The sequence below is a fragment of the Antechinus flavipes genome, chromosome 3 (genome assembly GCF_016432865.1).
Source record: "Antechinus flavipes isolate AdamAnt ecotype Samford, QLD, Australia chromosome 3, AdamAnt_v2, whole genome shotgun sequence".
NCBI lineage: Eukaryota > Metazoa > Chordata > Mammalia > Dasyuromorphia > Dasyuridae > Antechinus > Antechinus flavipes.
The window spans coordinates 322,064,573-322,085,036 of NC_067400.1; the positions used below are offsets into that span (position 1 = coordinate 322,064,573).

The following is a 20,464-nucleotide window of genomic DNA, read 5'->3' on the forward strand; positions in this document are numbered from 1 at the left end:
TTGCCATGGAAAGCTTCCCTAGAATGGCAGGCTAATGATATCTGCAATTGTGCGAAGCAAACAAACATAGCTATTAAAAAAAAAAAAGAAATACTTATAAAAAATCTACAATAGATAAAGTTTCTCTTGGCAAAATAAAGCAAAAGGCTGAGGTAATTATTGAGCTAATGGAGGGAGGAAGGCATGGGGAGAACAGGAAAGGGAATGTGTGCACAGGAAAGAAGATAAGGAAAAGGAGGGGGAAAAGAAGACTCATTTTATTTTGAATTACTCAAATAATTTCTCAATAACTTTCAACTCTGAGGAGCTGGGATAACATACAACAACTAAAAACAGAAGCACTTCAGTGGTGTTCATTTTATTACTGTAAGTCACTATCCAAAGAAAGCAAGTTGAAGAAAACACCATATCCTCAAGTTCTTTAACCCAATATATAACCTTTATTTCTGCCAAATATGCTAGCATACTAAAAAGACTAACTTGAAAACCACACGAAACCTATTTTTAAGGAAACCATTTCTACGACTTCACTGGAATGGGATCCTTTCCACATAGTGCAATTTCTCTTAGTAGATGGCCTTTGTGAATTGCTGAGGCATAACTAAATCATTACTTTATCACTAAATCACAAAAGGTAAACCTTCTGGCTCTAAATCTATACTTAGGCTAGATCTCAAATAGCAGAAAAATAGCATTTTGTCAGCTCTCCCATTCAAAGCCTCTCCAGTTTAGTTAAGGATTTACAGAACTGATGTTCTGTTGGGAAAATCTTCAAGAACCCATTGTTGACAAACCATGATGAGGTATCAGAGTAAGACTTTCATGGAATTTAGAGCAAAAGAAGGCATAAGGGAATTAATACTAGATGAAATATTTCAATAATTTTCACAAGTTTCCTATCTTACCTTATTTAGGAATTATACAGATTCCTCATTAGAAGTTTGATCTTACAACATTAAACCTACACTACAAAACTACTAATTCTGTTACTAGCTTAAAAAATTTTTTTTTCATTAAAACTGACCTCTAATAACCGTTTTTCCCAGTGGTTCAGCTCAGTGCCTAGACCACCCTGATTTTCAAGTTCCATTCCTTCCAGAATTGGACAATTAAAATGTTTCCGAGCTTCTTCCTAAGAAACAAAACAAATATAAAGCTCATTAAATTAGCACAGCATGTGACACAATTTTTATAATTTTGCAAACAGTAAGGATGTTGAATTGTTATTACAATGGAAAGAAATACTAAGGAAAAAATAGGATTTAAAATGAATGTTTGTATGCCATCACAACTGTCTTTAGTATTTTTCTATTGTGTCCTTATCCATTTGAAGATTTTTGGTTGAACTATACTAAGTTCAAAAGTTACAAATTTGTCTGCCATATATTAATCTTGCTCAGAAACAACTTCTGTTCAATTGCAATCTGCTAAGTTATGGTCCTATTTTGGACATTTTTGTTGGGCCTGGGTGTGTGTATGTGTGTGTGTGTGTGTGTGTGTGTGTGTGTGTATGTGTGTATTCGCGCGCGTGCGCATATTGGGAATAGATGGAAGCAGGATTAAGGAAGTTGTAAGGTGAGTTATGGAATATCCAGATTTTCATTTACCCAGAGTACTACTAGGGCTAGGATTCCACTGTATTTACTTTATATTGTTTGTTCCACTAAAAAATTATGAATTAAGATTCTGAAAAGCTTATAGAATTTGAACCAATAAAAAACAAATTAGATGCTCATAACTAGTAAGGGTGGTAGAGATTCAAAAAGAAATAATATTTTAGCAATACTCACAACAACACGAGGTGTTACGAGAAGAAACACACTGTGCGGTATCATCTTACTACCCTGAACATCCCAAAGTCTCTCCACTTTTCGAACCACCTTATCACTCCACTGATACAATCCAAGACTACAATTAAAATAAAAGATCACATTTTTCAAATTTGTGGGTTTTTTAGTTATAAAAGTATGTGTGAGAGTTAATCTAGGTTTCTTAAAAAGCTATTGTTAATAGACACTTGCACCAAATAGTTACCATCTTCTTTCTTGCACTTATTTTTGATGTAACACTTGCTCAGATTCATGGTCTATTCAATGTTTAATAATGTTATTTCAGTTGTATTCAACTTTTCATGATGCTGTTTGAGATTTTCAGGGCAAAGATATTGAAGTACTTTGCCATTTCCTTTTCTAGATCATTTTAGAAGAGGAACTGAGGTAAATAAGGTTAAGTGTCTAGTGTCACACAGGTAGTAAATATCTGAGGCCAGATTTGAGCTCATAAAGATTATGTCTTCCTGACTGCAGGCCCAGAATTCTATCTTCTATTACATCTCATTGGCCCAACTAACTTATTTACCAGTAAGAATTCAGGGAAACTATATCTAGAACAATTTCTTCATCTTTAGAATATAGATAATTGTTACACTATCTACTTTAAAGGTTTATTATGAGAATCAAATGACATTGTTTGTAAAAGTGTAATACATATATATATGTGTGTGTGTGTGTATATATATATAAAGATTGAATTATTATTAATTTTATTAATTCTGTTCGATGTTTTTGGATGAAAGCATAGATGGCTATGTTTAACAGATCTGTAGATAACACAGATGGAAAGGATATACTGACATCTCATCAATTCCAAAGGCAGCTCCAGTGAATTGTAAACACCATGCCTATGTAGATTTTGTCTTTGTCTCCTGAACTTACAGGAGGCCCGCAACAATGCTCATGCATCAGTGCAGCACCTACTGTTACCTGTCCTTATGGCTCTTTCTATCACACAGTTCCCCAAAACACCAAATGCTCTTGTTCTTCTTTAGAGGTTTTATTCACGTATTACTGCCTGCCTCTTTGCTGCCCTCTCCCTGTGTGATAGTCACTTTAAATTCTTCTGAGAAAGTTGTGTTCCATGCCTGACATCCAGAAACACTGGTAGCACAATGCCAGCACTGAAAAGATAGGTCTTGGCCAAGATGGCAAAGTATAGGTTGGAGAGCAGCTGACCCTCCCAACATTCCCTTGTAAACAATGTTAAATAATACCTGAAACTGAGTTGGTAGAAGGAGAGCCAACCAACAGTCAGAGGAGCTATCCCCCAGCTGGAGGTCTGCAGGGTCTGCATATGCGTTCCCATATAAGAAGGTAAACACTGAGTCTTTTACAATTACTCTTTCATTTACTCTTTTACCTACTCTGAACCTCAACAGAGGGATCACAAAAAATTTTCTGAAGGAAGGTGAGATTTGAGCCATGGTCTGAAGGAAACAAAGAAGAAGATGAGGAGGAGGGCATTTCAGGCAAAATGACAGAGAAAATGCCCAAAGTGGGGAAACAGCATGTTTTCTCTGAGGACAGCAATGAGGTCATTGGTGTCCCTGATCATGGAAGTCAGCACCCACAGAAATGCAGAAGGTAGAAGAAGGAAGAGGGCAGGGTACAGGAGCTGTAAACACCAGGTCATTCAGATTGTTCTCAGGGGTTGTAGGGAAGCACTGGCTTTACTTCCTGGCACAGACAGCCCCATCCTTTGGGAAGACCAATGGATGGCTGAGTGAGGGGGAGAACTGAGGAGGGGGCCTTGAGACGGGAGGCTAACCAACAGGCTAATGGTGAATTTGAGATGTTGTGACAACATCTACTACAAGATGTTTAATAGACAGTTGAAAATGCCAGTCTAGAGGTTAGAAAGAAGATAAACTATCACTGTAAGGGTGATAACTGAATTAGGAGAACTGATGACATCAGCAAGAAAACTAGTATAAAGGTAGGGAAAAAAGGGTTCAGAACAGAGCCCAAGTGACCTCCACTACCAGCGGTACAGCCTGGATGGCAAGCTAGTAAAGGAGAAATACCGATGGAAAGAGCCGAGAGCAGGAGTAGCACAAAACCCAGAGAAGAATATCAAGGAGAAGGGGACTGACAAAGGGGTGGAGAAGCCAAAGGGTAAGAACTGAGAAAAGACTAATTAGGTCAGGCAAATGAGAGCTTACTCATAGCTATGGATACCGTTTTTGTTAAAGGATAAGGTTAGAAGTCAGATTGCAGAGAGTTAAGAGAGTGGAAAGGAAGTGGAGGTACCTATTATCAAACCTTCTCAACAGGAAAGATAGTAGAGATAGAAGGACTGAGTGAGGGTCTGAGTGAAGGTCTTTTGAGGATTAACAGAGACATGGGTGTAGTTGTAGAGGAGCCAATAGACAGGGAGAGGTTGAAAATAAGTGACAGAATAGAGATAAAATGGGGATAAACTGCAGGAAAAGACAGGATAGAATGGGATCACTTGTACAAATAGAGAGAGGTTTACCTTGTTAGAGAGAAGGGCTAGCTCTTTGAGTTATGTGAGGAGTAAAAGAGGGAATAGAGGCAGAAAGAATTTAGGTGATAGGAGTTAAGAAGGAAGGAAGAAGAGGAAGCTCCCAGGAAATTAAGGCTCAATTTTTTCAGTGAAATATGAGGCAAGGTTCTAAGCTGAAAAAGTATGAGGGAAAATGAAGAGGGATGAAAAATTTGGAAAAGATTCTTTGATAAATAGGATAATGTGTTAATTAAGAATGAACAAGACTTAGATTCAATTTTTTAAAAATTCAAGCTAAGTGTCCCATTGTCTTAACTGATACTTATAAGACATGATCTTGAGATCCTTAATCATCCTGACTCCTTTTTTCAGTTTTCTCTGAAATGTGGCTCCCAGAACTGAATACAACATTCTAAATATGGTCTAACCATATCTAACCAAGGCAAAGTACAAAAGGACTATCTCTTCCTTGGTCCTGACCATTATCCAACTTTTTATTTTGTTTTAATTGAGTCTTATTATCTCAGCCAGGTTGACTGAGGTTGCTCCCCAGAGCAGATTACAAACATGCATTACCCGACTAGCTTGCCTACCCTCGCTATAAATTCAGTCTAAAATCACATTAGCTATTTTGGCTACCATATTAAACATACTGTTGATTCATTTAAGCTTAAATTCATTAAAACATCAGGTATTCAGATTAATTGCTGTCTATCCATGTGTCCCTTCCCCCTCCTCTTATAGTTGTGAAATTGACAATTTGAAATCTCTATGGACTTTAAATTTATCCCTATTAAATTCCAGCTTATTAAATGGCTTTGGATCCTTTCATGCAAACATATTAGCTATACCTCTATACCTTTATCCAAGTCACTGACAAAAAAGTTAAATCGCACAGAGACAAGAGAAACTTCCATATCAACATCAAACCACTAATGGCCAGGCCATTCAACCAACTCCAAATCCATCAATAATGCACTCATATTGTCCACATCTCTTCTTTTAGTCCACAAGAATAATCTAAGATCTTATAAATGCTTTGCTAAAATCTAGGTATGTTTACTGCATATGTCATTTACATATCTCAAAGAAGGATCTTCAATATAAAATTAAATAAGTGAATAGAATGGGCTTAATTTTTTTTCTCAAACAAGTACCAGGAAAAAGGAAAAATGAACTAATAATTCAATGTTAAATGAAAGCAAATTATACTACTGGAGTTTTATTGTTACTGGAGTTTTTGTTTACTTTCAAAAGTAAGGTCTGATAAGACATGCTTGTAATCACTGCTATTTTAGACTCTGAACTTGAGCACCAAGTTAATCTTTGTCCATTAAAACGCTATCTGAATATATATATATATATATATATATATATATAGGCTTAATATTTTTACCCAAAGAAAGAAACAAAAATGAAAAAAACAAATACCTGCTATTAAAAGGTGGTAAACCACTTGCATATCTAAAAGTCAGAGGTTTTCCATCTTTATCATGGTAGAAGGCAAAAAGTCCAGCAGAAAAACCCTATTAAAAAACCAAAAACCACAAAATATTTTAAAGAGGCAATTATATAAAGTCTTGGACAAACATCAATTTATTACATATTAAGACATAATTGATAACATAGTTAGTGAATTACAGGCTTATTTGCCCCTACCCTAAAAATGACTGAGCTCTCAAGCTTCTGTAGTTCTTCTCTCTTATCAGACTTTAAGCTTGGTAAAAAGGGATGTGAACATAGTAAAAAAAATTTTTTTGGTGTCAGTAAAGAATTTAAGCAGATTACAATTGCTTAATTGCTCTCAACTCCATTGCTGCTTCTCAGTCACTAACTATGAAAAGTACAGGCTGTCTTGGGGAAAAGTAAGGTTTATGCTGAGTCATAAAATTCAAACTCCTTATGAGCACGCTTCAGTGCCCTTAGAGTGTTCATTTATAATTAGGATAATAACAATTTCATACAAGGGTATTCTTAAGATGCTCAAATTTCACCGTGAAATAAAGAAGTCCCATAATGTTTTTAATGCCATAAATTATTTGATATGAAAGGTTATTTCCTAATCATTCTCTCGCTTTTACTTTAATTATCATGACTAGAATATGTAATAGCTAATGTCCATAAGTGATGGATACTATTCATTTAATTAGTTTAATGCAATGAATTAATTATGCAGCTTGTCTGTAGCTGAACACTTTTGTTCTATTTGTTTAACTATTGGCTCTTGTGTCATTAGACACTTAAAACCTCAAGGCTATCAATCTTTTGTCCCTATGATGTTACTGGAGTTTTATCCCCTTTTAACATGCTAAGACAACCTAATGCAAATTATTAGAACAAGAAGAGAAGAATTATAAAACTGAAAAAATAAATTAAAAACATAATTATGGTGGAGTTAAGAAAATAAATTACATTTTACCACATCCTTTAAAAAGAATTATTGAATATGTATTCTGTCATTATGTCAAGCTGAAAATATTCAATCTATCAATCTTTTGTCCTTATGATATTACTTGATTTTATCCCCTTCTGACATACTAAGAGGGCTTAATGCAAATTATCAGAACAAGAAGAGGAGAATTATAAAACTGAAAAAATAAATTAAAAACACAATTATGGTAAAGAAAATAAAAATTACATTTTTCCACATGCTTTTTAAAAGCTACTGAATACATATTCTGTCATCTTGTCATCCTGAAAACATTCAAAATTTTTACCAGCAAATCTCACACTCACATTCTGTTCCATAGTTAAGTAATAGACATGAGCATCTACAACTTTATATATGTGTTGGTGGAAGGAAAGGCATATACATATATATATATATTTTTAAGAGATGCAACATAGCATAATGAAAAGAGCACTGGTTTTAGAATCAGGAGACCTAAATTTGAAGCATGACTCCAAATTTAAAAGCTAGGTTACTTAGAAGTCATTTAAAATACTTGAATTATTCATAGTCTTCTACTTATAAGGAATGTGATTCGCAAACCTTAAAGTATTATATATTAGAATAGGAGACGTAATATATCTGTGGTTTAGGAGGTGTAGGGAGTTGTCTAAGGCATGGGGAGAATTGACCCTCAGGCCTTTCTAAGTCAGAGCCCAACACTCTATATTCCCTCAGGGCTCTCTAAAGTGCTATAGGTAAAGGTAAATTCTTATAATTCACAATGATAGTAATGATTTTTAAATGAATTGTCTATAGAATTGGTTTTTAAAGACATAAACCAATTTATTTTCTATGTCCTGAAATCCTAGTTCTAGGTTTATTTATAGAATTATTAATATTATGATAAAACTATAACTAAATATTCCCTTCTGATCTTTTCTACTTCTCAGGATACTGAATATCTATAACAATATTCTTAGAATATTTTCCTTTTCTATAACTGAGAGATTCGGTTTCATTGGTTCATAAAACAAAAGCATAATTTCATTGTACCACCTTAATTTGTTAAATCAAGATGAAGTTTCATTTTGCTTAACTACATCTTTAATGATTAAATGTCTTGAGAATTCTATAGATAGCATAACAAAATATGTACAGTATAGAGTATTCAAGGAATATGGAGTAAAAAACCATATTAGTTTATGGTTCACTTACATCTATTTTCCATAAGTACTAGAGTTGAAATTGTTTCTATTTTTTGTCTTTCCATCCCAGGCTTAGCATAATGCCTCTGAAAATTGAAATGAGTGAAGTCATCTGTTCCTTTTTTTGTTGTTATTTTGGTTTTTTTGCAAGGCAAAGTGATTTGCCCAGGGTCACACGGTTAGTAAATGTTAAATGTCTGAGGCCAAATTTGAACAAGTCCTCAAGAATATATCTCCTTAATTATCCTCTAAGTAGAAGGAAGGTATTTACAAATAAGTGAAAAACTTATAGGATGCTTTGAAAAATTCTACTTGAACTGGATATAGTGGTCTATAATCCTTATTCCTGAGGAGATTAAAGCTGGCAAACTGCTTGATCTCAGTTCTGAGCTGCTGAAAGAACTAAGTCTAACACCCAAATGGTGGGTTTAGGGGAGACGAAGGCCACCAGGCTGCCTAAAGAGGAGTAAAGAGGTCCATGTAAGAAAAGGAATAGATCAAAACTTTTGTGTTCATCAATAGTGGATCTGTCCTATGAGAAGCTGTTGTACATGCAGCCTTGGTAAGAAAGGGAGACCCAGTTTCAAAAATAAAAATTTTAAATACAGTTTTGTCACTTTTAAGCCCCCAAGTAAAAATAAATAGGCTATCAAAATTTTCCCTAGTCAAGGTCAGAAAGATGCTTGCTTAAATAAGTATCTAAAAATTATGAAAAAGATAAGAAAATGGCTTTTTTTTTTTTTTTTTTTTGCTGAGGCAATTGGGATTAAATGACTTGCCCACAGTCACCCAGCTAGGAAGTATTAAGTTTCTGAGACCAGATTTGAACTCAAGTCCTCCTGACTTCAGGGCTGATGCTCTATACAGTGCACCACCTAGCTGCCTCTAGAAAAATAGCTTTTTAAAAATAGTTTACATAATCTCTTAAATCACATTTAAGCTATTTTTAATTTCTTAAATATTTAAACTTTTAATTTCTTAGAAAATGTAATCCTTACAGATAATACAACAAACATAATCGCATCCTTGTTCTAATTACAAAGCTTATGAATTAGTAGAATCTTAATCAACAAAGATTATTACACACAAATGTAAGAACCCATACTCCTGGTTTTACATTAAGAATAATTTTTTAATATAAAAAAGGAAGAAGCAAGAGTTAAAAAAGGTAACCTGGGCAAAGTAGCTAGAAAGTGGCTGGAAGTCATAAAGACTAGAGTTTAAGTGTCAACTCTGACTCGTACTGATTTAAATAATGCTGGAGAAGTCACTTAATCTCACAATCATCTAAAATTAGACACTGCAGAACAAGGTCCTATCTGCATTGATAAAAGAAGTTTCCTCTTTAACAGTTCTCAACACCAGCTAAATCACAAATATGGTCTCCTAATTCACTCCTAAAAGGGCAGAAGATAAAGAGTATGTAGAAAAGAGCAATAGAATAAAAATATAACACATCTTCAAATAACAAAATTTACCAAGGCATGAATAATCTCATGTTTCACAGTTGACAACATTCCAATAAATTCTTGAGGTTGAGTAGAAATCATATTTGGACACAGGTTTGCATATCCTGCTACTGGCCTGTTAAAACAGATAATATGTTTTATGTTAAATCATGAATTAATGTTGTTCTGCAGCTTAACCAAGAATGACAGGTGTACAAACAAAGAGGTTAGATGCAAGTGATATGGATGTAGAAATGGTAAGATCTAGCAAGTGATTAGATTTGGGAACAGCAAACAATAATGTCAAAGTTATGAATTTGGAAGACTGGAAGAACAATGGTACCTTCTGCAGAAATAATTACATTTGCAAGATAGATAGGTTTGGGGAAAATATGAGTCCAGTCTTGCACATGCTCAATTTAAAATGTCTGTGGGACATATAGTTTGAAACATCTGTTAAGCTCTGATAATGTGGGAAATGAAGCTATATTAGGTTTGGAGATATAGATCTGGGAGTCATCTGCTTAGAGGTGATAGTTAAAAACCACGAGAATTGATAAACTTCAAAGGAAAAAAAAGGTCTTGTGGAATGCCCACCATTAATTAGGAAGGACAGTATAGATGATGAATCAGTACAGGATCCCAAGGAGTGATTGCACAAGGAGAAGGGCCAGGAGAGAACACTATCATAAAAGCCTCAGAATATCCAGGAAGGGAAGGTAAACAACAGTATCACATACAACAGAAGGGTCAAGAAGGAGAAGGGAAAGACTAGGGACATGTAAGTCAAAGGAAGGAAAGAGATGAGAAAACTGTTGTAGAAGTACAACTGGCGTGGACTGGGCAGAGCCAAGGAGAGAAAAGTCAAAGAGGCCTTCAAAACTTTAATCTGACTGACTAGAAAGACAGGGAACCTTCAGCAGACACAGGAAGGTCTGTTGCGGGGAAGGAGGGAGATGCTTTGAGCCTGAAATACCTCTAAGTTGAATAAGGTTGAAGCAACCAGATCCACGGGAATGGATATCAAAAGAAAGATTAAGTCTAGACATAAAGTTTTGGATGTTTTCTCCCCTGAGATAATAGAGTCCATGGTGAGTTTACCAAGGGGGAAATTACATATGTAGAGAAGAAGACTTAGAACAAAGCCTTGGGGAACTAAGGTAAGAGACTCCACAGGATTAGATGATCCTTAAGTTCCTTTGATTTCTACATTTTTCATTTTATTTATTTACAAAAGGCTGACCAAATTAGATGATCTTTAAGATTCCTTTAGCTTTTAAAATGTTTTGGCTGTATTAAAATTTATAATTAAAATTATGGCATACCTTAAAATAGAATAAAATGCCTTAGTTTTACAGATAAAGGAATAAGAAAAAAATGAGTGAAATAGTAATTTCTTCAATATCTTAAAGTATATAGATTCTTTCACCCCTCAAATTGCCAGCTCAAATCCTTTTCATGTGGTGTAAAATAGGGCACACATTATTGTTATTTCAAAACTACTGAAAGTAGCACAGAACATTTCATCTGATACACATTTAATGGAAGTATGTATAATTATAAGAAAGGTAGTCATGAATAGCAAAAATCTGTGGATTAAGAGAGGAAAGACATGGACGATAGATATGGAGAAGAATGACTGAACACCACTTCTCTCTACCCTCTTTATGCCCACACACATTTTTTTTTTTTTGCCATTTTATGAAAATGTGACACTCAGAGAAATATGGAATTATATGAAGGGTACAAAATGAAATAAGCAGAATCAGAATAATATATGCAAAGACTACAATAATGTAAGTGAAAAGAGAACAAGAAGATACAGAAAACTAAATGGTAATCAAACTTAGTTACAGAGAACAAATAATGAAGCATGACATCCCACTCTTAACAAAATGGGGAATTAAAGGAACAACATATTGCCTATATTGCCAGAAATGGTTATTGTATGTTTAGCTTTTTAAAACTATTTTTCTCTTTGCAAAAAAGAGTCCATGAAGCAAGGAGGGAAGAAAAAGAAAAGCATATCCAGTAATGACTGATGGGGGAAAAAAGAAATCAACAAATTCTAATCTTTTTTTTTTAAAAGAGAGTCTGGTCCTTTTTTTTAGTCATACCACCAGTTCTCACCTAAGAATATGACATTTTCAAGCATTTTCTCATGCTCTGAAGGAAAAAAAGTAATGATCCACCTTGGAAGAAAAAGAAGTCTCTTTGGTTACTTCAATAAATTAGAAATACCTCTTAGGCAGGCTTGGAGAGACCTACATGGACTGATGCTAAGTGAGATGAGCAGAACCAGGAGATCATTATACACTTCGACAACAATATTGTATGAGGATGTATTCTGATGGAAGCGGATTTTTCTGACAAAGAGACTTAACTGAGTTTCATTGGATAAATGATGGACAGAAACAGCTACACCCAAAGAAGGAATACTGGGAAATGAATGTGAACTATTTGATTTTTGATTTTCTTCCCGAGTTATTTTTACCTTCTGAATCCAATTCTCCCTGTGCAGCGGGAGAACTGTTCGGTTCTGCAAATATGTATTGTATCTAGTATATACTGCAACATATTTAACATATATAGGACTGCTTGCCATCTTGGGGGGGGGGGAGGAAGGAGGGAGGGGAAAAAACGAAACATAAGTGATTGCAAGGGATAATGTTGTGTAAAAATTATCCTGGCATGGATTCTGTCAATACAAAGTTATTATTAAATAAAATTAAATTAAAAAAAAAATACCTCTTAGGCACACCTTTGACCAGTGGCAAAGGAGAAATTTGAAGGGAGTGATCAAAGAGTGACTTTATGAATGGCTTTATGAAAATCATTCTCCAAGGGCAAGCCATCAATATAAATGTCTATTGTCTGATTTGAGGAAGCAAACCATTAACTGAACTTTTACTTTGAGACCCATAAGTATATTTTGTCAAATAGTGCAACCATGTCTATTGTTTAGGAATGCTATAATTGTAACTTCAAAACAGCTTGTGATAGAGAAAGGTTTTCTGAGTTATTAGGTTACTATCCATCTTTAATCCTCTTTCTAAGCAAAAGATTAGAACCAATCTAAAATTAAAAATGGTTTCTGACAGACTTGTGCCCATAACCTAGAGTACAAAATGTTCTTTTCACAGTGGGTAGTGATAACAATGCAAATAAATTAAAAAATAGAAAAAGCATAACATTTAAACTATACATAAGAAAACAAAATTCAGAAAAAACACAAGCAACAATTTTGTTACTATCTTACTAAATTAAATATACATTTCATGAAATAAATTACACAGTAAGTTCAAAATATCATAAACATCCCTTTTTTGGTCATCTTTGTATATTAAAATATTAAGTTCATAATAAAAAAAATTAGGATTAAAGATTACCTGTCCATCTCTGCTTCTTGCTGGCAATAAGCTGCATAAGCAATGATATTTTCTTGGCTGCACCTCTCAGTGGTTAGAGCACTAACATACAGCACAAAGTCTGCATCTTTAATGCCCTTGCTGCTTGGCAAGCCTGATGATCTACGCATCCGTTCAGACTCATTATAAACCCAACATTGCTGACCCAATGAAGTTCAAGGGAAAACAAAAGTTAAGAAACTTTTAGTTAACTTTTGAAAGCATACACTGAAATACACAAAATATAAATATGATAGAGCTTTTCTATGACATGTTATTCTCAAGGTTCCCATTTTATTGTATCACAAATCACTTGAAATTCATCTAGCCTCTTTCAGCTGCTCATCTATCAGTCCCTAAATTCTCTATTGGGTTTGTTTTAAGTCACTTGTTTCAATTATTATGAATCAAGTAGTTTAGTTTAGTATAGTATAGTATAGTATAATATAGTATAGTACTATATACTATATACTATACTATACAAGTATAGTCAATTACTATGACAATATTTCTTTAAGTCTCAGGTCTGTTCTTTGTTCTCTTGTATTCACAAAACTATATATAGGCTAGTAAACTCTATCTTGTGGTTTCTGGTCATTGAGACAGGCCACTGATACAATCTATTGCTTACTGCTAGCCTAATTAAAAAATTGATCATGGCCAGAACCTTGTCTCCTCTTAGTTTACCTTAATATACAAATGTAACATTATCTGAAATGTGTATTGTAATGGACAAAAATAAAATGGATCAGAGCTGAAGGAGCTTCAGGTTTTATCAGAAGGAAGAATAATTGGCAAAGAGTAAAGATAACTTATAAGAAGCCAATATTGGCTATTTCAATTATACTTTTCAAAAAATAATGAGAGGTAGTTCTGAGTTGAGCCTGACACACCTTGGCTATCTGATGCTGGGCAAATCGCATAACCTCTTCGGGCCAAAACAACTTTCTAAGATGCTAAGTTGAAAATGTTTATAGATCATGAATAGCATAAAGAGTTTTCACACCATAACCTCCTTACCCCATGAAATCATAGGTTCAAATAAAAAAAAGAAGTTTAAAGCTCAAAAAAAGGATAAAGTTTTTCTGTATTTAAAATTCTATGAAAATGTTACCCCATTAATAAGTGTAGAATGAAACTACCTGCAGATGTTCCTCAGGCACTCGGATGGGACCACACTTAGTATGTTCAGCACAAGAGTCTTTACAGTATCTATGGGGGTCGTTTCTCTTTCTTATATACTGATTTGTTGCACATTGTCTTCAGTTCATTTGTACAGAAGTTATCATGAGGGCAAAAAAAAAAAGTTTTAAAAGTCAGAACAGTTAAAAACATTGGAAAAATAAGTTGCTACTCTACTGTGTCATTATTACTACTTGTTACTTTAGTAAGAAATATGAGTAATTATTGTTACAAGTAAACCTTGTAAATTCATCATTTAAAATATTTGAGGTCTAATTCATAGAGCCAAAAATCAGAAAGAAAAAAAGAAAGAAAGAAAAGAAAAAAGACCAATATCACGAGTATGCTTTTCTCTTGGATTCCTAATTTGGAGCTTTTATATATATGCCATCACAATAGTAATGCCAGATTTCACTTTTTCCTGGGGTCTACAACAAAAACCTATGCTGAGGGAGGGGGATGACTCTATTGTATTCCTTCACAGTAACTCATAAATATGTAACCTGTAGCCCAACACCTAAAATTCTGCATGTACACTTATAGAATGGGTTCAGTCTTAGTAGCTATCTCCCAAATAGTTTTCTCTTTAGCTTATATTGATCTTACCCAGAGCTGCCTCTGACAAATCTCAATATATAGCCCAAATGGAATTCATGATTCACGTCTATGTCCCTACAAATGTAAAGTCCCCAAGTCTTATACAAGCATTAAGATAATTCCCATTCACATAATTGGTGCATGATAGGTTTTATTCCTTTCCATATAAAATACCAAAAAAAAAAAATTAACACAAAACCCACAAAGAACTCACATAAAAAATTTAATCTAATTGTTCTACATCTCTGGTGAATCTCACTTTCCTTAGTATCCCACAGTCCTCCAAAATCATCATACCATCCTGTGGTTTGTACCCCTCCAGAAAATGAAAATAATTGGAATTCCAAGAGTAGGATAACCCTCAGTATTCTGGGAGTCTCATTTTGTCCCAGAGGACTATACAATCTTGTCATACCACACTTAGAGTTTGACTTGTTCAAAAGATAAATGCCCTTGGTTTTTCTAGATTGCTGATATTCTCCTCAAACTTGCATAATAACTACTAGCAACAGTGTAAGGCAACGTCCAAGCTATTTGCTCTCCACTGTTATCACTAAAATTTCCTTGTTCATCCAACATCAGTGTACAATCTTCTGTTCCAAGAAGCTGGTGTTGCTAAAGAACTCCCCTAATTCTCCAGAAAGCTATTTTCTCAAACTTTTAAAACTGAGATTCCTAGAAAGATATTGGGCTGCCCAGGAAATTCTCTTCTCTTGCAGAGGGCGGATTCAAGGACTATGGAACCCAAGAACCATGCTCTCCTTTAACTAGGGGCTAGGGCTCAAGAATTCTCACTCTTCAGAATATCCTAACCCAGAATATACTGCCTAATTTGGGCTAGAAGGCTAAATCATTTCCTCTCAAAGGATAGGGCTAAGAACTTGAGTACCATGAACTCTTCAAGTGAGAGCATGTGTAACTACCACATTTCTTTTTTTTTCAATGACTAATTGACTAATACATGTTAAATATGTTAAAGTATAAGTTAAATACAATTTATGTAAAGATGTCCAAAAAGTTATTTTGCTGTACAAAAAGAATCGGACTTTGAAATAGTGTACAATTAGCCTGTGAAGGACATCAAAAATGCAGGCGGACAAAAATAGAGGGATTGGGAATTCTATGTAGTGGTTCATAGTCATCTCCAAGAATTCTTTCCCTGGATATAGCTGGTTCAGTTCATTACTGCTCTATTGGAACTGATTTGGTTCATCTCATTGCTGTTGAAGTATTGTTGTTGAAGTAAATAACGATCTTCTGGTCCTTCTCATTTCACTCAGCATCAGTTCATGTAAGTCTCTCCAGGCCTTTCTGAAATCATCCTGTTGGTCATTTCTTACAGAACAATAATATTCCATAATATTCATATGCCACAATTTATTCAGCCATTCTCCAATTGATGGGCATCCACTTAGTTTCCAGTTTCTGGTCACTACAAACAGGACTGCCACAAACATTCGTGCACATACAGGTCTCTTTCTCTTTTTTAAAATCTCTTTGGGATATAATACCAGTAGTAACACTGCTGGGTCAAAGGGTATGCACAGTTTGATAGCTTTTTGAGCATAATTCCAGATTGCTCTCCAGAATGGCTGGATGTATTCACAATTCCACCAACAATGTATTAGTATCCCTGTTTTCCCACATCCTCTCCAACATTCATCATTATCTTTCCCTGTCATTCTAGCCAATCTGACACAACTACCATATTTTTTTTCCTCCTGGCAAACACTAAGATAAATCTGGTGAGAGATCTTCTGAAACTCAGGACTCAAAGCCAGGTCCAATGTTAGCTCCACTACTCTCTGACCTGTCCTCTAAAAATGGAGAAAAAAGAAAAGTCTGAAATTGAAGATTCCTTTTTAATAGGTCAGCACAAAGGAAATATGTTCAGCCATAGCATTTAAGACAAATCATCCTCTCTCATCACTGAGACTTATTTCCTCAAGATACCAATGGGATGGAAGGTATATCTATATATATCATAAAATAGGAAGATATAATACAAGTCTATACAAACAGAGTCATTACTTTGTATCAGCATGGACTGAATGGACTTATTTAATTCTATTGAAAGAGAACTGCAATATGTTTTACAAAGTAGAGTTTGCAAATTTAGGAAACATATTGGTTTGCTGGAAAGGGAAACAGAGAGACTTATGAAAGACTTCATGAAAGAGGTGGTATTTGACCTGGGCCAAGAAGAAATATGACATGCAGAGAGAGATTAAAGGCAAATAGTATTAGAGAAGAGATATGAATGAAGTGTTAGCACAAAGAGTAAGTTTGCTGTATTCATTAACTTTTTACTAAATACTTGTTACACATAAATATTACTTAAATGTTCAGTTCAGTTGTTTTTCAGTCATGTAAACTTTCTGTGAACCCCATTTGGGGTTTTCTTAGAAGAGAAAGTAGAGTGCTTTTCCATTTCCTTTTCTGACTCATTTTACAGCTGAGGAAACTGAGACAGACAGGGTGAAGTGACTTATCCAGATTCACACAGCTAGAAAGTGTCTGAGGCTGGCATTGAACTCATGAAGATGAATCTTCCTGATTTCAAGCCTAGGACCCTATCCACTGTGCTATTCCCAGCTGCTCTACTTAAATGTAACAAACCTTTAATAAAATTTTAAATTGAACTGAATTACAAAACATCCCTAGAAAATGTCAAAAAAAGTAAGATATGGTCCATGTCCCTAAAGGAGTTTACATGCAGGGTAATTATGTAGAAAGGTAGAAAGGGTAGTACAGAATAACAGACAGTCTGAAAAACCATGTTAAGAAATTTAAACTTTATGCTATGGGCAATGGGGAAATCAATGAAGGCTCTTCAGCTGTGAAGTTATATGACCAGGGGTAAGAATATATTAGGAATACAAATCCCAGTGGGCACTGAAATGAGTCATCTAAATAAAAAGAAAAGAAAAAACACCAGAATAGCATGGGATTGTGGAATGTAAGAGGAGAAAAGTATTTAAGAAAATGGTAGCCAGTATAAGGAAGGTACAGATGATGAAGATTATACTGAAGGCAAAAAGAAGACCGGTACAAACACTATGATCAAAATGCATTAAAGGTGTCTAGGCATGGTGACTCATACAACCCTAATCCTTGCCCCTAGAGAGGTTGAAGCTAGTGGAGTGCTTGAGTTTGAAACGTCTAAACTACTGATTAGGTATCCAAATGGAGTCCCTAGGAGCCAAGAGATATCAGGCCCTTGGAGAGACAAAGGGACCCAGGCTGGAAATAAAGCAAGTCAAACTTCTGTGCCAGTCAGCAATAGGACCAGGCCTATAAGTGACTACTATATTTTCAGCCTGGGTATGAGAGACTGTCTCTTTAAAAAAAAAGAAGAAGAAGAAAAAGGAAAAAAAAAAAAACCCAAATAATTCACTTTATTAAATAAATAGTGTTCATACAACATACCTGCTAAGCAAGATAGGGCCAGTAGGTCTACGAACTTGGAATGTCTTCTCCAAATATGAAATAGCTTGTGGAAAAAGTTTATTCTAAATTAAAAACAAAAAACAAAAAATCTTTAGTGTTCTAGTAAAAAACAAAGCACAGAAAATTTAAAGTGAAACTTAGGATGAATGACAATAAAAAGAAATTATCTACTTCTGAAAATACAGGAAGCTAAAAAAGTAAAGAGTGAAGAAAAGTCCCCTAGGTATTTTCCTTGCTTTCCATTTGAACTTGAAATCAGGTCATATCATTTGCAGTAATATTATATTCATGCTTTCTTCCCCCTGCCCCTTTATTTTAACCACAGAAGCAAAAAGTATAAGGCTCAAGTTTGTTTATCTTAGTCAGGAACTTTAAGAGGAAATTCATGGGATACCATGGCCATGTCTTTATCATTAAACAGAAAAATACAATAAAAAGTTCCATATAAAGAGACTCATCACCTTTTAAGATTATGTGTGTGTGTGTGTGTGTGTGTGTGTATAAAATGTGTATATACACACACATACATATATATATATGTAAACTGAGAAAACGTATACCACTTTCAATCATCCCAAGCAGTTCATTAATGCAAAAGTCTTATCTTTTTAACACAAATATTCTCTCAGTGATGTTATATTGCTATTAGTATTGGGTACATAGTGTACCCAAACTCAAGGGAATCAAAAACACAAACAGTTCCAAGGACAATGGAAAGATCATAGGGTCACAAACTTAAGAAATAAAAGGAATGAGTCTTTAATTTTCCAAATAAAGAAACAGAGAGGTTAAGGTACAGTCAGCCAATAAACATTTGCTAAGTGCCTATATGCCAGACTTGGGCCACTAGTATATAAATACAAAAAGGACAGTCCTGGCTCCCAAGGAGTTCACAATCCAAAGGGAGAAGACATCACACAAAGGGAAGTTGAAAAGGGAGCTGGGGAACTAGGGAAAGCAAAGTACCCAGCATAGGGGAAAAGTCCAAAGGAATGGACCCAAATGAAAATTATAGAGCCAGTTTGGGGATCCTTCTTAAATGAAAATTTGGGGAAATAGATTTCTACTCTGCCCTCCAATCAGAGTGATCCTAAGGACAGATGGCTGCTGATAAGGTCTGAGTAACAAAGCTGATAGGAATCAGCAGGAGGATGAGATTCCTGGGGAATGAGTGACTTGCCCAGTGTCACACCACTAGTATGCAGAGTAAGAATTGAACCCAGGTCTCCCTGACTCTAAATCTGTCACTTCTGCTCTATGCATTTCTGCTTCTCAATGTGAGCAGATGCCAAATAAGGCCAATGACAACCCGTACAAAGGGAGCAAAACAAAGTTCATCACGGATAAGTACAACTAGAGAAGAAAGGTGGCCACTTCATATAATGAATAAAACACAGAGAGAATACCCGAGTGTGACACTGCTGTGCCCAAGACATGCAGAACCAGAAGAAGCCTCTAGCACACTGGGTGGATTTATGATGAAAGGACACAGCTAAAAATCATAGAGAATAAGGAGAGAGGGGCCATTTTCTGCCCTTCCGGGCACCGAGCTTTCTGTGTGATACAGGCAGAACAGCTCTAGAACTGGAGCTAGGAAATACTGTATCTGAGAAATAATAGTTGGGAGACCTCTTAGAGTTTCAAGGTCTTCCTTAGAATAATGCTTTAGTCTGAGTGTCTGTTTTAGGACTTCTCCATTTTTCCGAAAAATAAAACATTATTACAATATTTGTTTAGAAGACTTATCTTATTTTAACCTCAAATTTTCCCTTCTTTCAAAATTTTTTAAATTATAAACTTAGCAGTCATTAACACTTTTCTATAGAAAAAGAATATAAAATTGATTGTTCTATTTTTTGCATCTCATCATGAACTGCTTTAACGTAAATTGTTGGTATCAAATGAGAATGCTGTTGTTTTTCATAATAATGAGAGGAAGGGTTAGAAACCTGAAAAGAGTGCTTCCCTGAGACTTCTCAGAACAGTTCATATCATAACCTCTTCCACAGCAAGTAATGGGAAAAATATTAGATTGGTTGACAAAACTGTGCCCTGCCTCTTATAACTATATGGGATCCTGTGGGAATCAATGAACTTCTCTGAACAGCAGTGTCCACATCCCTAACATAGGGACCATGATACCCTTTATAAGAATTAACCTCATAGGTATTTTGTAAGTGATCTGGAAAATGCTTTACAAACTTTAAAGCATTACTTAAATGTCTATTATGATTGTTATTATAATGGTATTCTTCAAACAGATCTTGGCAGAATTCCTTTCCATGCTTATCAGTATAGGCACACCCTGTTCTCACTAATTTAAAAAGGAACAGAATGTGCCAATAAACAGAGAAAATTATAAAGTATAAGAATTTATGAAAAAATTAATAGATTACTAATGAAATAGATTTATTATTAACAGCAATTAACAATATCATATATTTGTATGGCACATTATAAATTAGAAAAGTAATTTCACAT

The 20,464-nt window shown here is 34.8% G+C and overlaps 1 protein-coding gene across 1 annotated transcript in view; it reads right to left on the bottom strand.

Annotated features, from left to right (window-relative positions):
- LMLN (leishmanolysin like peptidase) overlaps positions 1 to 20,464 on the bottom strand; it is a 49,232-nt gene that overhangs the window by 19,934 nt on the left and 8,834 nt on the right. Inside the window, 7 exon segments of the mRNA XM_051985486.1 lie at positions 1,025 to 1,132; positions 1,791 to 1,908; positions 5,734 to 5,828; positions 9,378 to 9,483; positions 12,737 to 12,915; positions 13,897 to 14,014; positions 17,963 to 18,045. Coding sequence (XP_051841446.1) covers positions 1,025 to 1,132; positions 1,791 to 1,908; positions 5,734 to 5,828; positions 9,378 to 9,483; positions 12,737 to 12,915; positions 13,897 to 14,014; positions 17,963 to 18,045 — 807 coding nt within the window.